The following is a 25,712-nucleotide window of genomic DNA, read 5'->3' as shown; positions in this document are numbered from 1 at the left end:
TGAAAAGAAATAAAAAGCAAACATATAGCCTTGTTTTCCCTGTCTAAGTATAGCGTATTATTCCTTCATTTCACACCATGCAAGGCTAGTAATCAAAAAACATTGTTCCATGTGAAGCTGGATGGCGTTTCACTTGAATTTGCCATATGAGTTGCCATATAACAGAATGTAGCGTCAGCATCACATCACCGTGTAACTTTGCTCCCAGAACACTCAATGATTGTAGATAAGTATCTAGGTAGAGCTACACATGCTCCTCATGCTCGATTGACTGACTAAATGACCAGCCATTTGCCTTCATTACTGCAGTTTGGACCACCAGTTGCCCTCTCAATCCAGATCTCAATATCTGCTTGCTTCATTAGCATTAAGCTAATTGCTTCTCTTGGATGCAAGGGCTACTTCATCAATGACCTTGTTTAATAGTAACATTAAAGTTCTCATGAGCTCTAAGCCACACATTGTAGAGAGATACGGGATGGGGGAGGGCATTTGTGCAGTACCACAAAACTTATCTTCGTTTCTGGGCATCGAGATGCTGGCGACAGGCGGCGAGTTAGCACAGGGCGCGGCAGTCTAGGCAAGATTAGCATCGTGGAGAAGCAGAGAAGGTTCTGTTCACTTCCTCAGATCAGCAGTTCTCTCCATACTTCAACTTCAAAAGGCCACTCAACATCAATTAAACATAGCCAACAGACGCCCACCACTAAAGACCTGGAGCTGATTATATAACTGCTTTCTTGTTTGCATGCGGCAGAAATTAGTCCATATTTTTATTTCCAAGAGGAGAGGAGCTTTACAAGGCTGCCATAAGGCTCATGTATCCGTTTGTCAAAAGTGTTTTTTCACTTCAAAGGACAGCATGCTTTTGTTTTGTTGGAAATATAGTAAGATCTCTTTGGTTGTAGTATTAAATGTGTCCTATTTTATACAAATCAAAGATTCACTGTAACAGTAAAACACACCATACGGGCAATACATTCGCTGATGGTGAAATCCTTCCTGCCAGTATTCAATTACTAAAATAGTGGATGTATCTGCAGTTGCAAAGAAAGCATCCCAAATTTAAAATGTAATGCATTGTCTGTGTAGGGGTTTCGAATTGGTGTCTGAGGACCACAAAAGTGGGTAGGGTACTATAGGGGGTCTTCTTATAATATGAGAATAGATTTAAGGTATTACTAAAATAAGTTTAACCAAAAGTATTTTTACATGTAAATATAGCTTTTTCATGTAGTGGTCCCTCAAACGGTTTCATCATACTTTGGGGGGTACCTTTATCAAAAAGTTTGAAAACCCCTGGTCTGGTGTACGTTGTGCTCTCATATTGTATATTATTGCTGAACTAGTAAAAGAGGTGCTGCACATCCTAATTTAATGCTTAATGAAGCATAATGGTTTAATGCTTCAAAGGATAAGGTGGAAGGTTAGAATTGCAATTTTATACTTTTCTTGTTTTGTGATTCTTCCAAAACGAATCCACTATTTAGATCCACATCCCATGATGCCAAATAATATTTTGTCAAGACAAAGAGTACATTGATACCTAACAATGTGACAATTACTCAAGCTAAAATTTCATTCCCATCAGATATTTGTATCTTAGGGCACTTTGAAGGAGGATTTAAGCCTCTGAGAACAAATGAGTTGTTTTTCACACTTTTTTCATGATAATTAGTGTTTACCTGGTTGTTTTTGTTTTGGAGGAAGCCTGCATCATTATGAATTAGCCTAACAGGTCCTATTGTTCTCACATCTGCTATTGTTCTGGCCGTAGCCTGAACCCTGATTTATAAGCAGTGTGAATACCTTGAGGCAGGTGTTTTGGCAGACATGCGTGCCTGAGGTGTGTGTGTGTGTGTGTTGGGGGGGTAGGCAGGGGTTACCTAGATTTAGGAAGGGATCACACCACAGGGACACACACTGCTGCCTACAGCGCTATTTCACCCACAACAACTCGCACAGGTCAACTGCTGTTATATACAGGTGAAATTAATGAACATTGTGTGCATTTTTATACATTGTTTTGCATTAAGATAGACTAAACAATCCTAAGAGCCTTGTCTTTTGCTATGATATGACTGTCCTCCTTTAGTGTCCTCAAAGATGCAAAAGGGAGAGATGTTTGCTTCAGGTTGGTTGCATCACTACACCTTTTTCTGATGTCTGGAACATGAAAAATACATCATACTGATCAGAAACAGCACTCTGCTGCTGATTTTCTTTTCTTAGAAATGCATCTGATGATTTCACATTGTTTATTTACTAATTTATACATTTTGTTTTAAGCAGTGAGCCATTACTCAAGTGCTTTACGGTGAGGCCTGCGAAACAGGAAGGTGAAAGAGTGTCAATACGTTCCAATAAAAACATTTGGAGATGAAGGGAAAAGCGAGAGATAATCTTTCATCCCGCTGTCTTCCTGAAAAGCCGCCTTGCCAAAATAGAGTAGCTCTAAAGACTTTATGAAGTTGTGCTGATCAAAGATGCAGCACTTCAGTATAGATTACAGCTCAAGGGAGATATCCAGACGCCACGCTGTTTCCCTCACAGTCAATGCGTTTACATTAAACTCTGTCCAAATCATTAGAGTGATCCAAACAGTGTGCAAAGGGTAAGGGGCAACCTGGGTGAGTGTATGTTTTTAGCTATTCTGGATTATAAATGTACGTATAGCATCATCATATATGTCACCTTCTAACAAATGCACATTAGGAGCAAAGTGCAGTACTATTGCTAATGAACAATGTAAACATGTCAAGCTACCGTCTGTCCAAAAAAACAATTCTCACACATCTACCTCACTGTTCTCTAAATAAACACGCCATTCTATAAAGCTGGAGTATCTGTGGCGTGTTTAAAACTGGTAGAAGTTTGTATACAATAGGAAATGAGAGGTGGACACAGGATGTTGGAAATTTTGTTATTCAGCTTTGGCCAGTGTCATTCTAACTGTACACCATTTGCTCCAGGATATATAAGAACATGGGAAGGAAGAGTAGACAACGACTGGATATGTTTCCATTTTACCGTCTGGTTCCTGTCGCTCAGATCTACTGTGCACCAGAGGGAATTGACATCATGGCTTTATAATGGCACATACTGGACTGCCCGATCCCTTCCACCCTCTAAGAATGTGACAAGAGCTAGAAAGAAACAATGTGAGTTAACTGTATATGTTTTCCATATCATTTCATCCAGGCTTGTTGCAGCTGTTAGTAGTATGCAGCTTTGTTACAGTGTTTTTGTGTGAGTGAATGTACAGGTGGCAAAGACAGACAGACAGACAGAGCGATAGAAGGGTAGAGAGATAGATGGTACTGTATACATAAAGATAGATAGATAAATAGTTGGCTTGCTGTGATAGTTGGTGTTACACCGTGTTCAGCCGCAACACCAATTAAATCACCGCCCGTTTTGATTTTTTTATAGTAATAAAAATTATTTAGTTCGGTTAGAGAATAGACACTACAATTAAAAAATTAGTGTGTCTGCTCAATTCAGCGAGAGCCAAACGAGAGTCGCAGCACAGATCCCAGCAGGAGTCAAATATTATTTATCAGTATAGTGTATGCCGTGCTTATTTGTTTTGTTAATAAAAGTTTGTTTTCAATATAAGGGAGTTTGTCATTTTACTGTTTTGGGGATGTGTTTTTCATTAAGATTAATACTTAACCCACCTTTAAAGCAATGCCACCCCTGGATTGCCGCTATAATAAAATGCGCCGTCCTTACAGACTTACCAGCAGTCCAACTGCTCTGTTAAGAGCAGAAACAACGCACACTGCAGGACCACAAAAGTAGGGTTGGGCATCGTTTTGATTTGAACGATTCTGATTCCGATTCCGATTCTTCCTTTCGATTTCGGTTCTTTTCGATTCTCGATTCCGATTCTTTGAGGGGCGGAGTCATTTTATTTTGATCCGAATGTTCCAATACATATAAATAAAACATCTCCAGTTAACTAGCAGAGCATTCATTTCGTTCGTTTGATAAATAAGAGACAATCTAGCACTGAAATGTGCGATCATTGGCGTGGATACAGTGTTTGTCTTCTGGCTCGTGCACACCGCACTGTCTTCACTCGGACACGCGCTTCAATCCGTTGAGGAGACTCTCTATTCGTTCCGGTGAAATCACAAAATATAATGCACACAAACGTGTCCCTGCTTGATATACAACCACTGATAAGCATAATCGGTTTTGATGAGAGAAAAAAAAAAACTATACAAGTGCGGTTTAGAACCCAGAACATCTGAGACGCTTGATGAAAGTTCTACAACTGGACCATTAAGGTACACGTTAAATAAGCGCAGCGGATTTATGTATTTATTCATACGAAAATTCTCGGCACTGACAACATGTATTACATCTCATTAAACGACAAATTAAACCCAATGTACTATTTAAATCGATTGTTGGACTTAATGTTATTCTACATTATATATGTGATTTCGCATTGCATTACCAACCCCCACCCCACCTGTCTTGTTTTACACTTTTTAAAACAAAGTTACGCCACTGGACACTCCTTGTTAATTTGTACACCATGCAGTTTGTCAAGTGTTGCACTGTGCGAGTGCCGACTCAGGCTTTTTTAAAAGTGAAATGAAGCCACACTTTTGAGCGCCGCTTACCGTGCTCCATGGCTGCAATAGAACAAGCGCGGGCACTTTCGGAAATCCGGTGGCCACTATGGAAACCAAAACTTGCGCGGAACAGATGATCGGAATCGAATTTTTTTTCTCTAAACGAGTCCAATGGCATCGTTATTTTTTAAACGGTTCCAAGTTGGAACCGGTTCTCGATGCCCAACCCTACACAAAAGAGACTTTTTACATCTGCTGTGCATCACTAACTTCCCTGATCGCTTGCTTTGCGTCTTCTTTTACACCACCTTTAGTGAGCGAGCACACCTGCCTAGAACTAATGCCAGACCCACAGCAGACATGGAGCCGAACCATGCTCTGATGAACAAGACAGTAAAGAGGACTGAGAGGTGTGTTAGCCAGCAACATTGTGCGTTCTAATGGGTGAGCACACTTCCGCCGCTGAAGGTGAGCTGCAGCTGGCCTTTGCAGTGTATTATGAGAAAATTGAAGAGGATATTTCCCTGTGCCTCCCGTCCCCCCTGGTCCCACCCAGCTCCAAGTCTCCTCCATCTCCACTGGTCCCACCCAGCTCCAAGTCTCCTCCATCTCCACTGGTCTCACCCAGCTCAAAGTCTCCTTCATCTCCACTGGTCTCACCCAGCTCCAAGTCTCCTCCATCTCCACTGGTCTCACCCAACTCAAAGTCTCCTCCATCTCCACTGGTCCCACCCAGCTCCAAGTCTCCTCCATCTCCACTGGTCTTACCCAGCTCCAAGTCTCCTCCATCTCCACTGGTCTCACCCAACTCAAAGTCTCCTCCATCTCCACTGGTCTTACCCAGCTCCAAGTCTCCTCCATCTCCACTGGTCTTACCCAGCTCCAAGTCTCCTCCATCTCCACTGGTCTCACCCAGCTCCAAGTCTCCTCCATCTCCACTGGTCTCACCCAGCTCCAAGTCTCCTCCATCTCCACTGGTCCCAACCAGCTCCAAGTCTCCTGCGTCTCCAGTGATGCCACCCAGCATCCCTGTCCCTCCTCCTCTACCAAAGACAGCCAGTCTTTCAGCCCCACCTCCGCAGGCTCCCTTCAGTCCCTCGGCTAACCCTTTATTTGGATCTGCCTCGGTATTTCTAATCTCCAGCTCCGTCTTGGCAAGGGAATCCCCTGCCTCAGCCTCCAGCTGCCAAGCCTGTCACTCCACCTCAGCTAGTCGGCCAGTCCACCTCTGTCGCTTGTTGCTGCAGCTCTGCCTCCGTCTCCTGATCCATCGATGTTGCCTGATCTCATCGACTCCACCTGGGTCTTCACCTCCATCGGCTCCTTCTCCGTCTGTCGTCCCTCTGGTTAAATCTGCCAAATCTATGGTCCTGTGGTCTTGGTCCCTCTCTGGCTCCTTCCACCATCATTGCCTCTCTGGTTTCTCCTGCTGGTATTTTCTGTTCTGTATAGTTCTGTTTTACTGTCATTGTGTTCAGTTTTCCCTGTTCTGGTTTGCCTGTGTTCCCTGAGCTTATTAGTTTCCATAGCTCCTAATTAATTACGCACCTGTTTCAGTTTGGTTCATTAGTTCTGCCTTGTACTTAAGTCCTTCCTATGCTTCCTTTGTTCAGTGTTCCGTTTCATATTGGCTTTACATGGTTGTAGATTATTCTAGCTCCTGAGTTTTCCTACGTGTTTCTGATGGATTTAATAAAAGATTGTTTACTGTTCTGAATCTCTTGCATCATGCACTTACTACAGCCACACACTTTACGATAGATCGATAGACAGACAGACAGACAGACGGATGCATGAAGCAGATGTGCTGGAGACAAAAGAATAATATTTTGTTTGGCACTTTGCACGTTCATGTGTGCCTTGGTCAGACAGAGGCACAGTGCATGTGTGGAATTAGCTATATGTTATTGATAGAGACAGCATCTCGCTCAGGTTTGTTCCGCTTCCATTAATGAGGCTAAATTTCTCCTTGCGTCCTCTCACAGGGGACCTTACCATGCATATTAAAATTCTTCCCAACTTTCAGAAGTAATAAAGTAAAGGCGTGTAAATGTGTATGTTTTTTTCCTCTGCTGTTTTCCCTTGTGTGTGCTGCAGAGACTGACTGGTTTCATGGGAACTAATTAACCTCACCTGTGTTAATTACTGCCGCAAACCAATCAACTGTTCCGACGCTAATTACCCCATTTTTTGTCTGGCTGCAAGTCGCCATGACAACACGTATAACCTCAGGGGCCAATAGTCACACCGAAGAGCAAGTTTGCATGTGTTTCATATAAAACCACACTGTAAACATAAAAAAATTAATGTAGGAAACAGAAGTTTTGTGCTCAGCTCAGTATGTCCTTTAATTCAACTTAAAAACCTTCTAATAAGCTCCATCCCGCTCCTTTTCGAACATATTGAAATTATTGTTATAATACATTATAGATATTGTTTGTTTTTTTATTTCGGTATGTTGTAACATACTGATTGTATTTTAATATATTTTTTGTTGTTGTTTGAAAGAAAGAAAGAAAGAAAGAAAGAAAGAAAGAAAGAAAGAAAGAAAGAAAGAAAGAAAGAAAGAAAGAAAGAAAGAAAGAAAGAAAGAAAGAAAGAAAGAAAGAAAGAAAGAAAGAAAGAAAGAAAGGAAGAAAGGAAGGAAGAAAGAAAGGAAGGAAGAAAGGAAGGAAGGAAGGAAGGAAGGAAGGAAGAAAGAAAACCATGGTGTTTATATTAAAAAGACTTAATCAAAGAGAACAAGAAAGGACAAAAAAAATTAATTCATACAGCATTTAAAAACACACTCATTTCATAAAGTGAGTCATAGAGCTTTTAAAAAGGGAAGCATGCGATAAGGTGAAGAGTGTAGACTTAACACAGAGGAGCCCAGTAATAACATCTTAAAAAAAGATTGTGTGTGTGTGTGTGTGTGTGTGTGTGTGTGTGTGTGTGTGTGTGTGTGTGTGTGTGTGTGTGTGTGTGTGTGTGTGTGTGTGTGTGTGTGTGTGTGTGTGTGTGTGTGTGTGTGTGTGTGTGTGTGTGTGTGTGTGTAAAACAGAGGTGAGGAACACAAGGAAGAGAGGAGAAGGGGAGGGGAATATGTGTCTGTGGTATGATGGGATTGATTTTCTTTCAGTGGGGTGTAGCGGTTTGGCCAGAGCAGACAGAGGGGTCTTGTGGTGCCCTGCCTGACCTCTCCATATGCCTGCTGTTCACCCAGTCAGCATAGTACTGACAGCCACTGCCTCCTCCCTCATCAATACTACACCGAGAGAAGAGAAACGCAGTATGAAAGAGAGAGAGAGAGGGAGACAGAGAAAAGGTCTTTGTTGTGTGCCAAGGGAGTAATCTATGATTGTTAATAAAGCAGAGAGATGACAGCATTTTCTCATAAACCCAATATACAAACTCATCCTGTCAAAAATATGACAGCAATAGAACCCAATTTTTTCCTTTTTAATGAAAAAATGAAATATTTTCAAAATGAAATGCTTTGTTTCTTCTTTAATTGACTTTTTTTAATGAATTTGCATTTGATAGTAAGATAAGATGTGTAGCTGAACTTCATGTCTAAATGTAAATTATTATGCATAATAACACTCTCATGAAGCAGCATAAAGACTGCAAAACCTTGCTAATACCCATTAGAGGCAAACAACATAAAATATAGGAAAAGAAGTGTGATTTAGATGACTAGAGACAGCTTTTAGGTTGGCTATTATTTTATTTGAACGTACTATGGTAATTTTATTTTAGTTTTTATTTTAGGGCTCACATGGTTCTCCTCTGTAAGATAAGGCAATTCCGTCATGACAACTATGAGAGTTTGTCATTGTAATGGTAAGTGTAGTGGATATGGCAATGTAACTGTATATGGTCTTGGCAAAATAGATCTGCTATGCTGCTGCAGAGCAAGTACCCGAGACTTGCTGCTGCCAATACATTCACAGACATTGATGTGAGCATGTAAGACATGCTACTGCTGCATATGTAACATACCTGAAATAACCCCCTGTAGCAGATCTATACAGGTGGAGCTGGGGAAGATGGAGGGTAGACATAAAACAAAAAATCTAGTAGTCGGTACCGATTCCACCAAAAGGATACGATACTCGATACCAAAGTCAATACCAGAGTAAACAACAACTACAAAAACAGTAATACTTAAACATTAACTTCAATGGGGGGGGGGGGGGTAATAGTCAGTATAAAAAAAGAATGATTAACGCATTAGAAAGATTAAAGCGCGCTGCAGACTGCTAACAATAACAATACCGGTATTTGTTTGAATGTTGAGCTGCTGTCATTGGCCGCTAATGCAACAGCAACCAATCAGCTGCGCAATGCACAGTAGACAACAATGCGATCGCTATCAAATGAGTTAAGGACCAAATGATCAAATTAGTTAAGACAGTGCCATCTAGAGTTTCATGCTAGAACTTTATATTTCTTTTTAATACACAAAGCAAAATTGCAACAGACCTTGACAGCCAGTTATATATTTTATTGTTTTTAAAAGAGCAGCTTTGGCATTTTGCTGATTAACTTTTGTGTTTCAAAGGACTAAAGTCACACGAGTTTGGAGCAACATGAGGGTGAGATTATTTTATTAATTGTAAAGCAAATTATCTATGAAAGGTGCGGTCAGTCCATTTTATTGGACAGACCCAATTTAGACATAAATTAGCGATTTTTGCTTTTTGTCCCCACAATGATTGCTCAGTTTTCCGAAGTACAAACAGTGTTATGGGATGTTGCATTCAAAATACACTTGCCTCAAAAATCTAAGGGGGCCTGTCAGCTTCTCAAAGAGAAAGTGTATGTGTCTTCCTGAAGGCCCTGCTGTTACAACCTGTGTGTGTGTGTGGATCGACCAGCCCCCCTTCCACACCACAAGGTCTGTTGTCCAGTGCAGAGCGAGAGCTTCTGTCCTAATGTAATATAGATGAGGCTGGATACAGGCTTCTCATACAGTGATAGGTTCTTGCAATAGTAAATTATAAATCAACATCGATTTAGCCCCAATCCATCCTCTAGCCCTAACACCCCCCCCCCCCCCCAACCCCCAACCCTCAACCCTCTCTCTCCCGCACACACATACACATCATAACCACACATGCACGCACACACTTTTGCACTTCCCACTTAGAAGTTCATCAGAAGACACCAAGGCTGAAGTGCACTTTATCAGATTAGGTCTGGGCCTGTCTATCAAATATGAATGAGACGAGAGACTTCAGCTGAGCTGAGCCATGAGCCAGACAGGCAAAAGAGCAAGTACAAGATTAATCACACACACACGTACAGTACCTGTACACATAAGCGTTGAACACACCTCACCTTTAGCACTCGCAGCTACACGTGTGCCATCTAGTGTGACAGGTGCACATGCTCCAGCATGCTGTAGATGTTCACACACACACAAACACACACGGGCTGACAAGCTTGCTGAGACTGCTACAAGCATGCGCACATCCAAGCCTCCATCACTTCCCTCGTGGGACAGGAATAGTTCTCCAAGGATATCCCTCCGTTGCACTCTCTTCATCTCTTCCTTCGCTCTGTTCTTAAGCCCTCTTCAAAGGCTCCACTGGTTTTTGAAAATAAAGGACCTTGGCTGTGAGCTGCTTTTATGTTACCAGCCGTCTTATTAAGGGGATGTTTTTCAGCCCTCAGACTCTCTTGATTCCATTCAATTTTCTAATGAATCTCTGAGGCTCCGCTTATTTCCGACATTAGGGTGTGGAGAGCATTGGGGTGGAGAGACATGGCTTAACTTAGATCCTTGAAGCACGCACACAAAGGCACGGGAGTGTTGATATTATATTCGCTTCAGGAAAAGAAGATAATACCTTATTCCTCTGCTTATTTTCTCGTAAGCGCCATTTCCATCTTTTATAGTCTGTTTTGGCATTGTGTTGAAACGAGTAGCTGCTGGAATTCTCCATGCAAATACTCAGGGCCATTTTCAGCACTAACACACCCTCTCCTTTTGTTTTTCGGGCCTTTTTTCCTCCTCCTCCCATACCTCCCTCCCGCCTTGTTGTTAGAAGTCAGATTTCTCTATAGAAATCTCAAGTGGCACTTGTGCTAAGAGAAGCGTGTGTGTGTTTATGTTTGGGTGGTGGGGTGGATCTGTTTTGGAAAGGCAGCATGGCTAAGATGTTAATTAACTACAGTAGCTGAAACGGGTACCATGTTCCAAAAACCAGCAAGACCACCTTTAGCAGGTATGACTACTGGTAGATGGTTTGTTGCTGGTGGAAGATGGTGTAATGAAAAACACAGCTAGCAGCTTAAGTTGGATTTTCAAGCAGGGTTGTGATTCTACCTGACCACATGGAGCAATTACATGTTAATAAGGACTTTATCACTGTTTAAAGACCAAATGAAATGGTTTGGCCATTTGGCTTGTGCCATGTTTTCTATTGAAACAGTAAGCTCAACAGAAAAAAAACACACTTGCGTATCATTATTTGCTACTTGCTGTCAAGCTAAATTTGTTAAATCAATGTTATTTTAGTATTATTGATATAATATATTACAGCTTATTTAGATTTTTTTTTTGTTTTAGTCATTTTTGTGCTTTCGTCATTTGTTATTTTATTCATACATACATAGGCCTACATATATATATATATATATATAGTCTATATATATATTTCTAGCTTTCATTTTTTCATTTTACTTTTAAGTGCAGTATTTCAGTAGCCAAGACAACAAGTTCTCGTGGTAGACAGCATTTTATTGGACAAAAGAATTGTGTAGGGCAAAAAGAGCAATCATGAAATGGTCTGTTTTCCCAGAACAGAAATTTTAAATATTAATTTTGTCAAGTACACAATCATGTAGAGGGTCTCAAAGCCAACAGACATGACCTAAAACGTCAACACATTTAGATTTCAAGTCGTCTTTAAGGCCAGAGAAAGAAGGAACAGACTTGTGAAGTGACCCCTGACATCCCGGCTCACAGGAAGCACTTCTCCACTCCGTATCGTCCACACTCTCTGTTGAGAGAGTTTTAATATAAAATAGCTCTGAGATATTGTGCACAAACGTGTGCTAGATTTATACGTGCTAATGCAATAACACTCTAAAATTCGCTTTCCTTTTATCTCCATTAACTTCTAATAAGAACTTTTTGGGCTTTTCCGACGTAATAAACACAAGCCTGCGTTATTGGGCCGATTTTTCAGAGCTATTTGCGGTAATTTCATTGTGCGCTGCATCTTCCCCTAAATAAATTGTGTTTCATTTCTTGAAGCGGTAATTTCCATCCCTCATTAGAGAGAGCGGAGGCCCGGTGCTGCGGGTCACAGGAGGCAGATCGGGAGGTAATGAGCAGAGGATCTAAATATTACAACTGCCATTTAGTGTGTGATACCCAGCCATTACACACACTTAACTAATGCTGACAGGCTTTACAATTACCTCCTCCTCTCTCGCTTTTAACTGCACGCATAATACACTGTAAAAATCTGAAATTATTAAATTGCGTAAATATGATGAATGGGCGAGCACTCTGAAATCGTTTCAGCGATTCGACAGTAAAGTGCATAATTGTTTTGCCCGCACAATGCGTTTTTATTCAATAACAGCCGGAATGGCTCTCGCAGCAAAAAGGACTGAACTTATTTCAACAATTTGTTTTAAATGCTGCTGGTGTAAATCTAATTTGTTGATATTTAGGCCTGCGTTTAAAGGGCATATTGCAGGTTAGAGTACCCAGTGCGCCAATGTATAGAACAATAATGTAGGAACTAGATTTAAATATAAACATATACTTATAAAACGCTATTTAGGCTTCTGGAGTCGTTTTTGTGAGAAAATTTTACTTCCGCATTTGAAAACCGCCAAACCGGAACTGACGTAGCATGGGGGAGCGCGGTCAAAGTAAACAATAGGAAAGCAATGGATCGCAATGACAGTTCGGACGCTGAGGAAATTGTAGCCTAAATGTTTACTCGTATGACAGACCTCAGCCATATAATTATGAGCCTTATATGAAGCCAAGAGACTCTAGACAGGTCAGAATTAGACAGAACAACGGTCAGAGGAGACACATTGAGCTGTGGTCTGAGGAGAACAGGGCAGGAGTCGGGTCTCGGTGAGAGAACAGTGTTAGCTTATAGTGTATTCACGTTAGCCGACGATATGTATAACACTATGCTCAGATCACAATATTGTAATTATGTGTCAGGCAATAGCAAAGCTAGTATTTAGACCCTTACCTGCATGTGTGTGTCAGCCATTAGGAGACAGTTTCCAGAGAAAGAGGGACATTATAAAGGTTTTGAATGGCCCCACTTGGTGATAATGAATAAAAAAATAATCACAATCACAACTTTCTTACTGTATAAAATTTTTATATGTAGAAACAGCCAACACAAACATTAAAATTCGGAGTACAGATTGAAAATGATATTATAATAATAATAAGTGTCGGCTGCAGACTTGCAAGACATTACAAGTTTATGGAGGATACGTTAATGAATTAAATTAAGACAAGGCACATTTTGTAAAACAAATGTACAATAAGTGATCTCTGACGGATCCGTGAGCGTCATGTTTCCCACAGGTGGCCGACCCACATGCTGACGGCGGACCGGGCGACCCGATGAAGGAGCCGGGACAGTGTGCACATATCGCCGTCATCATATAACGTAACGTTAACTCATCATATCGCCGGGATTATAATCATGCAGTCTATAGTGAACGCTACACACTACCGCGTTTTTCAAAGCAGACGCAGAAGCGAAGTCCCATCTCTTACCCTGCACAAAACGCACACAAACACGGAAGAAAGCACCATCCTTTTTCTTGTTCGGAAACCTGTGGACTCGATGTTCTGACAGGCCATAATTCACAGTCATTTATCACGATAATTATTAATTGAAACACAATAACCACCGAAAACACACTGAATCACGACCGCTTCAACATAATACCAGCCTATTCTGCACTGAGCGAACGCAGAGCCGGCAAACGACTCCCCATTCTGACGTAATATGACGCGGTGGTGAAAAAAAAGCGCTTTTTCAACACGGTCAAGGAAACTGTCACGTTTTCTACTAAATTTGTGCCCTTAGGTCTGGCAAAACAATTTTTAATCATGCATTTACTCTTCATATGGTATTTTCATACAAGGTTATATATTAATTCTGAAAAAAAAAAAAACCTGCAATATGCCCTTTAAGTAAGTTTGGGGCAAAGTGAGCCATAGTGAAAGTGAATGGGATTAGAGGAAGGGAAAACTCATAAAGGTGAAAAATGGAGAATGAGCAGGTTTAAACAAAGCAGCCATTGAATTCCGATAGAGCCCTGTCTCACCGCTCATTTTTTTTTTGGAGTCAAGCAATAACTGAACAGCAATAACCAAGCACACCTCGCTTTACTCATGCAAACACACTCACATACATAAACCAGGTTCAGGGGCCTCATTTATCTGTACAATTAAGCATGTTCACTCTTAACATCGGACACATTTAAAGCCGTCTGAGGTATGTGGAGCGGGTACATGAGCAGTGCTATCTACAAAGCTTACGTATCTGTTTCCAATAGAGCCCTTCTGTTCTCCGGAGTGCTATTGATTGGCGACTGATGGCCGAGCCGGCAGACACAAAGCTAAACTAATTAAAGTGTGAGCTGGAACGCTAGCACGGATGCTGCCTGAGCGCACATTCAATTATCATGTGGGCACAACAATGCACTGGTAAACATACACACACACACACACACACGGGCCACACTGCAGAACCAAAAGAAAATCGTCTGCTCTGATTAAGTGTGTGTTGTTTGTACGAGAAAGGGAGGAGTTACACGGAGGGCACATTATACGCCGTAAAGAAGCTCTAGACACATGCACACACACTTACAAGACCCTTCATGGAGCTGTATAGCAGCAAGGATTTTGATTTCTTGCTATTGATCTGTGCTTCTTTATGTAAACAGCCTCAGTAAAGCTGGAGCAATGCATGCTGGGTGCAGGTGATATAGAGCCAGAGAGCTGTAAAAGCCTAATCAGATACTGTGATTCCGCTACAGCACTTTTATAGGAGGCAAGCTTAAAACCACTGGGCTGGGATGTCAACATGAAGATTTCAAGTCAAAGAAACAGCATACCAACATATTTTGCTAGTGTAAAGTGATTTTCCTGGGTGAAACAGGATACTTATAGAGGAAGAAAATGAATATTGAACCTTATTTAGTCGGGAATTGATTTCATCATAAAAAGGGGACAGGGTACGTCCCAACATTGAGCCAGACTTTAGTTTGTGTTTGCTAAAATAACACCTAAAATGCTTTTTGGGTATTTGTTAATATTATCCAGAAGCTTGTGTGGGCCTAAGTGACATCAGCAGAAAAGGAAAGTCGTTTCAAACGTTCAAGAAAATCCTTTTTCTTTGGATCAATGTTCATGTAACCCATGTACAATAAGATCAGGAATTGATCTAAATGATGACAATTTTCATTTTAGGTAAGTAAAATGTAAAAAAAAAAAAAAAAGGCAAACCAGGTTTGTTATTGTTAACTTAAACTAAAACCATAAAAAAATTCAATTCTTCACATAAAGTAAACATTAACTAAAATTGAATATTTCAAATATATATTTTATATATAAATATATATATATATACATTTTGCATAAAACCAATTCCAGTAAGAAACAAAATGTGACAACTCTGTAAATGAAAATGTTTGTTTCTTTCTCCAATGTGTTTTCTCTGTGGCATGTCATGCAGGTCTTGACTGTTGCCCTTAAACGGCGAAGTCACCATATGGAATAACTGTGAGGGGGGAAATCTGTGACTGTGGCTTTAAATCAACCACAGGCAATGATATTGTGCGTTAATCTCAGTTCCTCTCAAAAGCTCGCACTGCTGCCTGCTGGTAAACACACGGTGTGTTAGGGGTCACGACCTCTGACCTGTGTAAGACAAGCTCGTTGTGAGGCAGACCTCTCATATAACGGCTCATTAAAATGCAGCCCCACAGCCACCATTATGGGATGCATGTGATGACTTTTGTGGCAAGCAGGGAGAATAAATAAGAGGCACCATGCCACGCATGCCTCCTTGACACAAAGTGACCCCTTCTTCAGACGACCATTGTTGGAGTGAGCATGTGCACCACAGACCTTAAAATCTCAGTTTGGGAGTTGAGTGCATGTGTGCTTGCAATATACAAATGTGACAGGAATTGTAATAAATATAACCACTTCGTCTCAGATTCGTCTTAATGATTTTGGCTGCTTTACGGTTCCATTAATGTGTCTTTTAGTATTATAAGGATTAAAAAGAAATTCAGCAAATACATTCATGCATTAAATTGATTAAGCAGCACAATTGTTTTCAACATTTATAACAATTAGAAATGTTTCTTGAGCACCAAATAGGCATATTAGACTGATTTCTGAAGTATCATTTGACACTGAAGACTGAAGTAAAGAAAAAATATATATATATCTATATAGGCTATATATAATATAAAAAATATATATATTAAAAATTTTCAGTTTTTACTGTATTTTTTATTTAAAAAAATGGTGAGAAAGACTTTTCAAAAACGTAAAAAAAAAAAAATCTTACCAACCCCAAACGGTAGTGTTTAAATTATGATATACAAATTATGAGAATTTCATTTAACAATAAATGCACACACATTTAACGACTTTTCTCTTTTTAGAGGCATTGATTTAAGTCGTATTTGTTAGTTTGTAACTATATGTTTCCTAGATTTACTAGAAAGAACCAGTTGTGCTTTTGATTCACTAAAAAGAACCGATTGTGTTACATTGAGAAGCATTTTCACCAGTGATTTCCAACTTTTGCACCTCTCTGTACAGATTGTGTTTGCGCACTGTGGAGGAGGTTGTGAAAGATGGCGAATGGATGGCGCTTTGATGAAAGGCATCAGTGAATATTCGTAGGAGGAGCACGCACTGGGTTCTGAGCTCTCATTACACACCGGAGCAAACACACCTCATAACTTTCCTTGAACCCCTCTCTCCATCTCTCTCTCTCTGTTTCCTTCCCACAATCTTTTTTCTCGATTCCTCAGGGGCTGAATGACAACTCCTCACCTCCCACACCCCTTCACGACACCTTTCAGTCACACAAGATCTCTTTTTAAGTCTCAAAATACAACACACACAAACATACACACACACACACACACACTGTAATTACCGCCCCATCTTTGTGAACTCCACCATAAAGGTATTGTACTGTATTTTAAAGCTGTTCGTAATCATGACAGCCACATTTACAAAAAAAAGCAAGAGTAGTTCTGGATGAAGAGAGATCTGTTGTTCTTTTTATCTACTTCACATATTTGTCTCTGTCTCCAAAGTCCCAGAGGGACATCTGAACTAGTAAGCATATATCTAGGTAAACATGTTGTCACGGTAAAGGATCTCCAGAACAGAGATACGAGGGGTGTTGAGAAGCCATCATAAGTTGTCTCTGCTGTTTTCTGCTTTTGCCTTGCCGAGATTGTTTCAGTCGTTCTGAGGAAATTGTGGGAACTGGTGTAAGTTTGTGCTTTACAGGCCAATGCTAATGGAAAGCAAATGTGGAATGTTTCTGTCCAGGAAACAGCAGCACCAGAGAGCAGCTCGACGCATCATCCCCGGCAGAAACAAACACACACAGGTTCTGAAACACAAACTATAAACTATACTAAACTATAAACTAAACTATATACAAAATATAAAAGATGTGTGATTCCCCCACCCACCCGTCTTGTTTTCCTACTAAAATTATCTAAATATCTTTAAAATAACATACATTTGCCTGAGAAGAAAGAAATTAAGAATGAACAATAAGATGTTTAATGTTTTTAAAAAGAATTATCTAATGCACACAAAGGCTGCATTACTGTAATTTGATCCAAAATAGAGTAAAATGTTAGTATTGTCAAATATATTACTATGTATTATTACTATTTATTTATTTATTTATTTACTATTTACTATTATTAATTTATTTTAAAATGTATTTTAATTCAGGTGATGGAAAAGCTGCATTTGCAGCAGCCAAGGTTACACACAAGGTTACATTTCAATATGCTGATTAGGTGCTCTAGAAACATTTATTATTATTATCAGTTGAAAACAGTTATGCTGCTTAAAGTGTTTGTGAAAACAATGATACATTTTTTAACATTATATCTTTGAAACTGAGTCTTTACTGTAACTTTTATGCATTCACTTAATGCATGCATATTTTAATGTAAGTGTGTTTTATGTCATGCATAAAATATGATTTTTTTTTTATATAAATTTTATTCAACACTTACACTGAAAAAAGACAGCAAACAAAGTTTGTTCTATTACAGGATGTCACATCACATTAAATTGTAAGTAAGCTTCTAAGTAGTCCTGTATTTTCCTTTTTGATTTGTGAAGGTTGTTTAAATAATAAAAATATGCTGCCTCGTTGAATTAGCTTTATGTTATTTACATTATAGTATTATGAGGGCAAGAAACAGTTTGACAGAAATAAACAAAGAGTTTTCAAATTAATGAGGAGGGTTCAAAAGCTAGCATCTACACTTAAAGCATTCGAAATCCTGACAAGTAAAGAAATAATAAAACACGCAAACGGCGGCGTGACGGCCTGGGTTTGAAGACGGAGAACAGAACGTGCTCAGATTAATGCCTGCATGTTCTTATATTAAGACCAGCAGTATCATCAAAAGACTTGTGTATTTAAAATGATAGAGAAGACGTGTTTACAAGTTATTTGTTAATAAAACGGAGGGTATTTTGAGGAGGGTATGCAGTCATGGGCGGCTTTGATCCTGGACTGCTGTTGACCGTAATTGCCTGTATATCGACGGCTTCTCTTTTAATTAATTACTTGAGCTCGTTCAGCTCACAGCCATACTTTGTTCTGCTATTTTTGTATCTCAGATGAGTGGGATTGATTGTCAAAGTCTGATAATAACTCAGACTTTGTGAAAGTCGAGTAAATAAAAAAAAAGAGATTAAAGGAGCAGGAAGATGCACTGTAAGAAAAACAAAGCTGTACTTCTGCTGTTTGCGGCGCTTTGTGCCAGTGCAGGCATTCATGTTTACTGTTCATGCACAAACAGATGTCATGTCAGTATGACAGTTAGTATATTGTGCATCTGTAATACATTTGAGCTTGTGTTTATTATGAGTTTCCTCTCTTCCTGTTCTTTTGGCAGTGGTTAAGGCTAAAGGATGATACCCGGAAGTTTGCTGGTTTGATGCTCACTATGAAGAATCCCAGTAGATTGACATGAAATGTGTACTTTTTCCATTTTGTCTTTACAGACTTTAGAGGAACATTGAGGAATTCTGCAGAATGCATTTAAACTAGACATACGTTTGAATATGGCTACGTCTATACTATATAGGCTGCCAGAAGAAGTATGTGAAATGAGTATATAATTAAGTAGTGCTATAAGACTAGAAGTTTACTATAGTGATATTATACTGTACGGCTGATATCAAGTGCACATAAACTATATCAGCTGGTAAATGTCCCGTTGCTGTTCCTCTTTCTCCTGTGACTGATATCAGCTCTACTATCCATCATCATTGCTATACAGTGTGGAATGGAGCTCTCTCTGTGTTTTTCGCCAGGGTACAGGAAGCAGCAATGGGAACTGCCGTCACCGCCTCTGACACTCGCTGTCACAGCACAGTCATCCAGCATTCACACCTCTCAGCCTGACGAGTCGCTCGAGATGCCACACACACGCTCCTGACAGACACCTCAAACAGTCGTCATTCTCTTCATCATTAACAACATCCTGGCACACTTTTAAACACTGCTCTAGCAAACACTTATTGACTCATGGTTTGTGCTGTCTGAGGAGGCAGGTAGAGATGAGATAGAATTGTAAATACAAGTACCTACAGTTCTAGAAGTGAGTGTGTTTGTGTATTTGGAGCTAAAAACTAAATACACTTTATGGGAATGTATAGGGAGGAAATGTGTTAATTTTCATGAAAGTTGTCACAATAATTTGAATGCATTACTTTCATGACAATTAAGCACATTTTTGTCCAACATGTGAATTTTTTTTTTTAGAGTCTAATTTTTTAACCTGGCGAATCAATGTTTCAATGCAATTTATATCATATATTTTGGATAGATAGATAGATAGATAGATAGATAGATAGATAGATAGATAGATAGATAGATAGATAGATAGATAGATAGATAGATAGATAGATAGATAGATAGATAGATAGATAGATAGATAGATAGATAGATAGATAGATAGATAGATAGATAGATAGATAGATAACAGACACCAACGTCTCAATAACAATCACAATAAACTAGACTGCTTTACAGCTGGAACTATAACAAATAAAATGTGTACCATGTTTTATAACATGCATTTGGCAAACATTCACAGACACATGTGGTTTGCTCAGGCCCACACCCCCTCTCACTCTCCAACACACAACACAGGTCTTCCTACTATTGTCAGGACTAAGACCGCAAGTGCCGCTCATTACTCTGGGCCGATTGTCGACATTTCCGGGCCAAATTATAAAAAGCAACAGCAGAAATCCACACGCCCTGCCATCAGCGGCCTGGCACCTCAAGCCAGCAGGGGTACTGGGGAGTCACCTGGAATGTCGGCACGGTACAGAAAAAAGACAGAAATGGAAAGATGGAAGCGGATTAAAAAAGAAACACGCCTGCCAGTCAAGGTTTACTTTTGTTCTGATCTCTCTGAAAGCAGCTGAATCTTTCAGCTTCTCTCTGAAGTCCCTCTGCTTGTGTTCACACTCTTTCTCTTTTTGACCAGTAAACACCAGCCAGTGAATTCAGTCCTAGTCAAACACAGCTCTCAGAACAGACAGGGGTTCCCCGCCAGTTCTGCTAGATTACAGAAGAGCAGGGGAGGTCAGAGCAGACTGATGGCTGACTGGAGGGACAGATGAAGAGATGGATGAGGTGAGGAAGGGAGATCCGCGGTGCTTTCCTCCTCTCGCAGCCTCACTCGTTTAGGCTGTAATGAGGCGTACGACAGGCTGTTGGATATGTCTTTGTCTACCCCTCCTTACATTCCTCTCATCTATCTCATTCTCTCTCTCTGTCTCCTCTCTTTAGGTGCTGATCTCTAATGCTTCAGCCAGAGACATTGGCTTAGTGGACATCCCTGTAGGCCCTGTGATGAGGGCACAGAGTTATCAGCCAGTGTAATGCAGGTTTGAACATATAGGCTATATGGAATATATGTAATTAAAAGGTAAATTCAAAGATTGTGACAAAATTAAGCAATTTCAGATCAGCAAGATTTCTGTTTTACTGAATAACACCTGTGGGTTGTGGGTATGATTAAGCATTTAAGCTGATTAAATTGTTTGTGTATTTTGTACCAACATTTCCCTAACAGAACTAAATTTTGATTTCTGCTGGTGCAAAAATGTGAGATTTTTCATATATATATTTTTTTATATATAATTTAATATATAATATACATGTTTTATAAATGTGACCTGGACATCATTTCTATTTCACAATGGTTTTTACGATTTTTACAAATTTCTTTTTACAAAAGCTTTTTTTCAGAATAAGACTTGCAAGTGTTAAGTCTGAAATTTCTTTTGTGCCAGTCTTATGACCAGCAAGATAATATTGAGTAACTTAAGACAAAATTATACAATATTAAATAAAAATGATACAATAGTCAAGTCAACTTTATTTATATAGCGCTTGTTACAATACATATTGTTTCAAAGCAGATTTACAGTGATAATAACAGGAAATTAATTAATTAACAAAATAAATGAATAACAGATTCTTTTGGCTATACAGCAGCTCTAGAAAAAAGTCATTGTCCAGTTTAAGTAATTTCAGCATTGATTCATTTACGTTGTAAAAATCATTATTAATTTAGGGGCCGCTTACACGACACCGTTTCCAACTGAAAACAGAAAACTTTTAATGCGTTCTGGCCATTCATTTAAATGACAGTTTTGGTTTGCCTGAGAATGCAAACTTTGAAATAGGTTTCAAAGAGCAGGTTTTTGAAAACGAGTTGTGAAAGCGATACCGTTATCATCTCCATGTAAACTTCAAAAACGTGAATCTGTGAAAACGGTGAGGGCATGCACATGCATATTTCGTGTTTAGTCTAGGCATTTGAATGTATAAGTGCGCAGACGCGTAGTGACATTGCCAACTACTTATCTGACATGCATAATACAGCGTTTTTAGGCGTTTTCATGGATCCGTGTGAATGGGAATCATTTTGATAACAATATCATCTGTATATAGAGGAAAAAACGCTTATGTTTTTAGTACATTGTTGTTGCGTAAACGTACCCTTAATTAATTTTTCGATAATTCATCAGCTCTGGAGAAAACAGTGATGTCATCGTCCAGCTCAGTTCAGTTCTCATAATACAAAATCATGCATAACTGTTTGTACAGTCAGATTTTTATATATCTAAAAAAAAAAGATTCTACCAGCACATAGAAAGTCAAGATAAACAGAAACTATGGAGGAGATGGCTCAAAATTACAGATTTATTCATGCATGACATCACTGTTTGTGGGTAGGCCATGTGTCATTTTAAGTGAATGGTGACGGCCATAGTCCACAACCCTAAGACACGCTAACCTGCCTGTTACAGGTGAGCTGTAACTCAGCATGCGTTGATCCCAGAGGACAGCAGACGTGTCAATCAGGCCGTTTTGTCGCCCGGCCGCGTGTAACAGATCACAATCAGTGAAGCACCGATAACAGCCATTGTAAAGTAGTGAGGTCTGCTCTTATTTCTCTCTCTCTCTCTCTCCTGGCTCAGTGCCTGTGGTGACTGGAGGTCGGGCCGTGCTGCACGGGGCAGGCATGTTGACGGCTGACGGTGGTGTGATGGATTGGTTCCCGTGGAAACAGCCTGCCTGGCTATACATCACCCAGAGCTGAAGCTGCTGCCTGGAGCAACATGGGGGAACGTCCACTTGCCATACTCTCACTAACCCCCCTCACAACAATATACACATAGTCTTTAAACTATATTATTAAACATTATTATTTTTAAACTACCAAGGGATACCCTTCCAGTTGAATTTTGTGCCCGATTTCTTATGTGCCTTGTTGTGTTGAGTGTATGTTTTTGTGACAGTGGAAGGAGGTCGGCTGCTGTGTGGTGGTGGTCTTTCTGGTCTGTTTTTGGAAGGATGAGGGAAACGGAGCTTCCTGTCCCTTGTAGGGGGGATGATTTCAGAAGCAGGGAGTGCAAGAGGGGGTTTCAGCCAGATGTGAGACCTAGTTTAAAGGTCACGGCGTAGCAAAGCTCTCCTTCCTGCAGTCACACACACACACTGTTATTTTCTGCATCTCAAGCATCTTTCTGTCAACAGAGCATCTCTGTTAGCCTGTGTTTTGGGGTCTCCCTCCCAGCTTCCTGAAGAGGCGAAGACAGAGTTGATGAGCCTGGTGTTGTTTTTGCAACTACTAAAAAAAAACTGTGGCGACATTTCTGCAAAATGTCTGCTTTATGCACGTTTTGCACACTTTCAAAGTGAAATGTCAAGTTAGTGGCACTAAAAATGCATTTTGGCAACATTGAATCTGGCAACATTTTATTATGTTAATTGTTGTACGTGGCAGGTAAAAGATTGAAGATGTGTTAAAACCCTATTCTACAATAGTGTTCACAAAAACGAGGGCTCTCCATTGCAAGGGCAACGCTGAACAAGGTGAGCTACTGAGCATAAGTTTACTACATCAGAAAAGCCATAGAAATGGAGCGGATTATGTGATGCAAATGGAAATATGTATTAATTTACAAATCATGCATTATGATAAAAATGTTTTGAGGTCATAACATAGTATTATGCAAGGAACTGTGTGAAAATAAGTCTTTATTAATAGATATTCTGACCCTGGCCTGTAATCAAAAGTTGTGTGAAAAGAAATAAGTCACTGGTGTTTTACTGCCACTAATGTTCTTTACAGCTGGAAACTGCAGTGAATAGTAGGTAGGTAAAGGCACATTTTTCCAATGAGACTAGGTTGTGTTTTTGAAGTGGAAGGCATGTGGGGGTTGGGGAGTATGCACTAGGCATGTCCCGATCAGGTTTTTTTGCCCTCGAGTCCGAGTCCGAGTCATTTGATTTTGAGTATGTACCGATACCGAGTCCCGATCCGATACTTCTATAATACATAAAAAAAGAATAAAGAAGAGCGAAAAAACAGATCCAGGATGTTCCTTATTTTTTATATAATTCACCTTATTTTAACATTCAACAACTCTGTTAACAAACAGAGCACTTCTGTGAGGTAGCTTGAACAATCAAGTAATAAATAACATAAATTCTTCACTTTTGGTGATGTCAACAAAGTGATGTCATGCCACACGCGTTGCTGTTTCTGTGTGGAGTCAAAAGGGTCTAACTCTGTGCCACCGCATAACTATAGTTTTAAAAATTAATGAGAATATATATACATATATTATATCCGAGTCCTGATCGGGAGGTAACGTCCGATTCCGATCGAGTCTGAAACCACGTGATCGGGCCCGATTTCCGATCACGTGATCGGATCTGGACATCCCTAGTATGCACTTTTTATTTTGCTTATCTTTTTCTACACTGACTTTGTCAGACATCACAATGTTAGTTGGTTGAGGGAGTATTCATACTCAAATATGTACATCTCTTGCATGAGCTGCATGAGTCTTAATTTATAGCTAAGTCCAAATGAGTGAAGCAAGAAGTGAAAAAGAAAGGAAGGTGAGGAAATTAAAGGAACCTAGAGAAGAGTACAAGATAGATGAAATGCACTTGTGCGGCCCCGTTTGCTTCTGTGCTCAATTACGAAGTGTTTAGAGCGAGGCTAATCTGCCTACACAGCTTGAGCGTGGCACTTAACAGACGACTCCTCGTTGAGGGTGTCCAAACAAATCAGAGGTGTAGGAACAAAACAAATAGGTAACGGAGTGGCAGAGCCCAATTTCACACCTCATTTGAAAAACAAATTGAATGAATCTTTCCAGATTCACTGTTGGATCAAGGAATGCTGGATTGAGTCAAGTAATCTTTCCCTCTTCCTACAATAATCTATAATCTAACTCGTTCCTGAATCTGTGCTAAACCACTTATCATGCAAACCAGGAGCAAGAGAACAAGAGAGAAAGAAAAAGCACCAAACACCATCAAATTTATGGTATTCTTCCTGTGAATTCAGGTCACAAAAATTTCCTGCATTTGTCCGTGAGGATCTCAGCACCATATATCACATGGACCTTTTATGAATTTATTTACCCAGCCAGCGCTCTCCGTGCACCCGCATTTCCTCTGCTTTTTCTGCATCTCTCAGGAAGCGGCCATGTGATGGCCACATAAATCCTGGGTCCTTTTAGAGCATTTTTACTAATTAACATCCCACTATTCATGAACACTTATACCATGATGCATTAAATAGAAAAATAAGGCAGCTAATTTACAAGCACTCATTTACAATTCAACATCAAAACAGGCAAAACCAATCTCTCACAGTAAATTCAACCCAAGCAGGCCCATAATCAAACAGCAATCCTTCTTCATGCATTTTTAATGTGTCTTCTTAATACAGTTCATGACTTTGACCTGGATACTACAAAGAACAAACTCTGTATGATGCACTTGTTATATTATGTGTTGTATGTAATTGTTTCGGATCAACTTTCTCCCATTCCTGGGAGAATATATATATATACACACACACACACACACACACACACACACACACACACACACACACACACACACACACACTCAAAAGAGTCGGTAAGATATTTTAAGTCTCATATGCTCAGAGACTGCATTTTTGAAAAGTAGAATAAAAACAGTAATTTTGTGAAATATAAAAAAAAAAAACTTGTTTTCTTATATTTTCAAATGTACTTTATTCCTGTGATGAAATTACCATTACTTCAGTCTTTAGTGTGACATGATCCATCAGAAATCATTAATATGCTGATTTGCTGCTCAAGAATAATGTCTTATTATTATCAATGTTGAAAAGTTATGCAGCTTAATATTTTTGCTATACATTTATTCATGATTCTTTGATGCACAAAGTTCAAATGAACAACATTGATTTTATAAAAGGTATTTACTGTCATTGATCAATTCGATGCATCCTTGATGAATA

At 39.7% G+C, this 25,712-nt stretch overlaps 2 protein-coding genes across 7 annotated transcripts in view; one reads left to right on the top strand and one right to left on the bottom strand.

Annotated features, from left to right (window-relative positions):
• The window catches only part of ebf1a (EBF transcription factor 1a), a 132,681-nt gene that overhangs the window by 65,375 nt on the left and 41,594 nt on the right, over positions 1 to 25,712 (bottom strand). The window lies entirely within an intron of this gene.
• Positions 2,990 to 6,301, top strand: LOC307008340 (uncharacterized protein). The gene is made up of 2 exons (XM_079631081.1): positions 2,990 to 3,161; positions 4,904 to 6,301. The coding sequence occupies exon 2, from the start codon at positions 5,030 to 5,032 to the stop codon at positions 6,098 to 6,100; it is 1,071 nt and encodes a 356-aa protein (XP_079487207.1). The 5' UTR covers positions 2,990 to 3,161; positions 4,904 to 5,029; the 3' UTR covers positions 6,101 to 6,301.

The sequence above is a fragment of the Phoxinus phoxinus genome (assembly GCF_949152265.1).
Source record: "Phoxinus phoxinus genome assembly, chromosome: 12".
NCBI classification, from domain to species: Eukaryota; Metazoa; Chordata; class Actinopteri; order Cypriniformes; family Leuciscidae; genus Phoxinus; species Phoxinus phoxinus.
The sequence above is the reverse complement of the archived record's forward strand: the minus strand, read 5'-3'. Positions and strand labels throughout refer to the sequence as shown.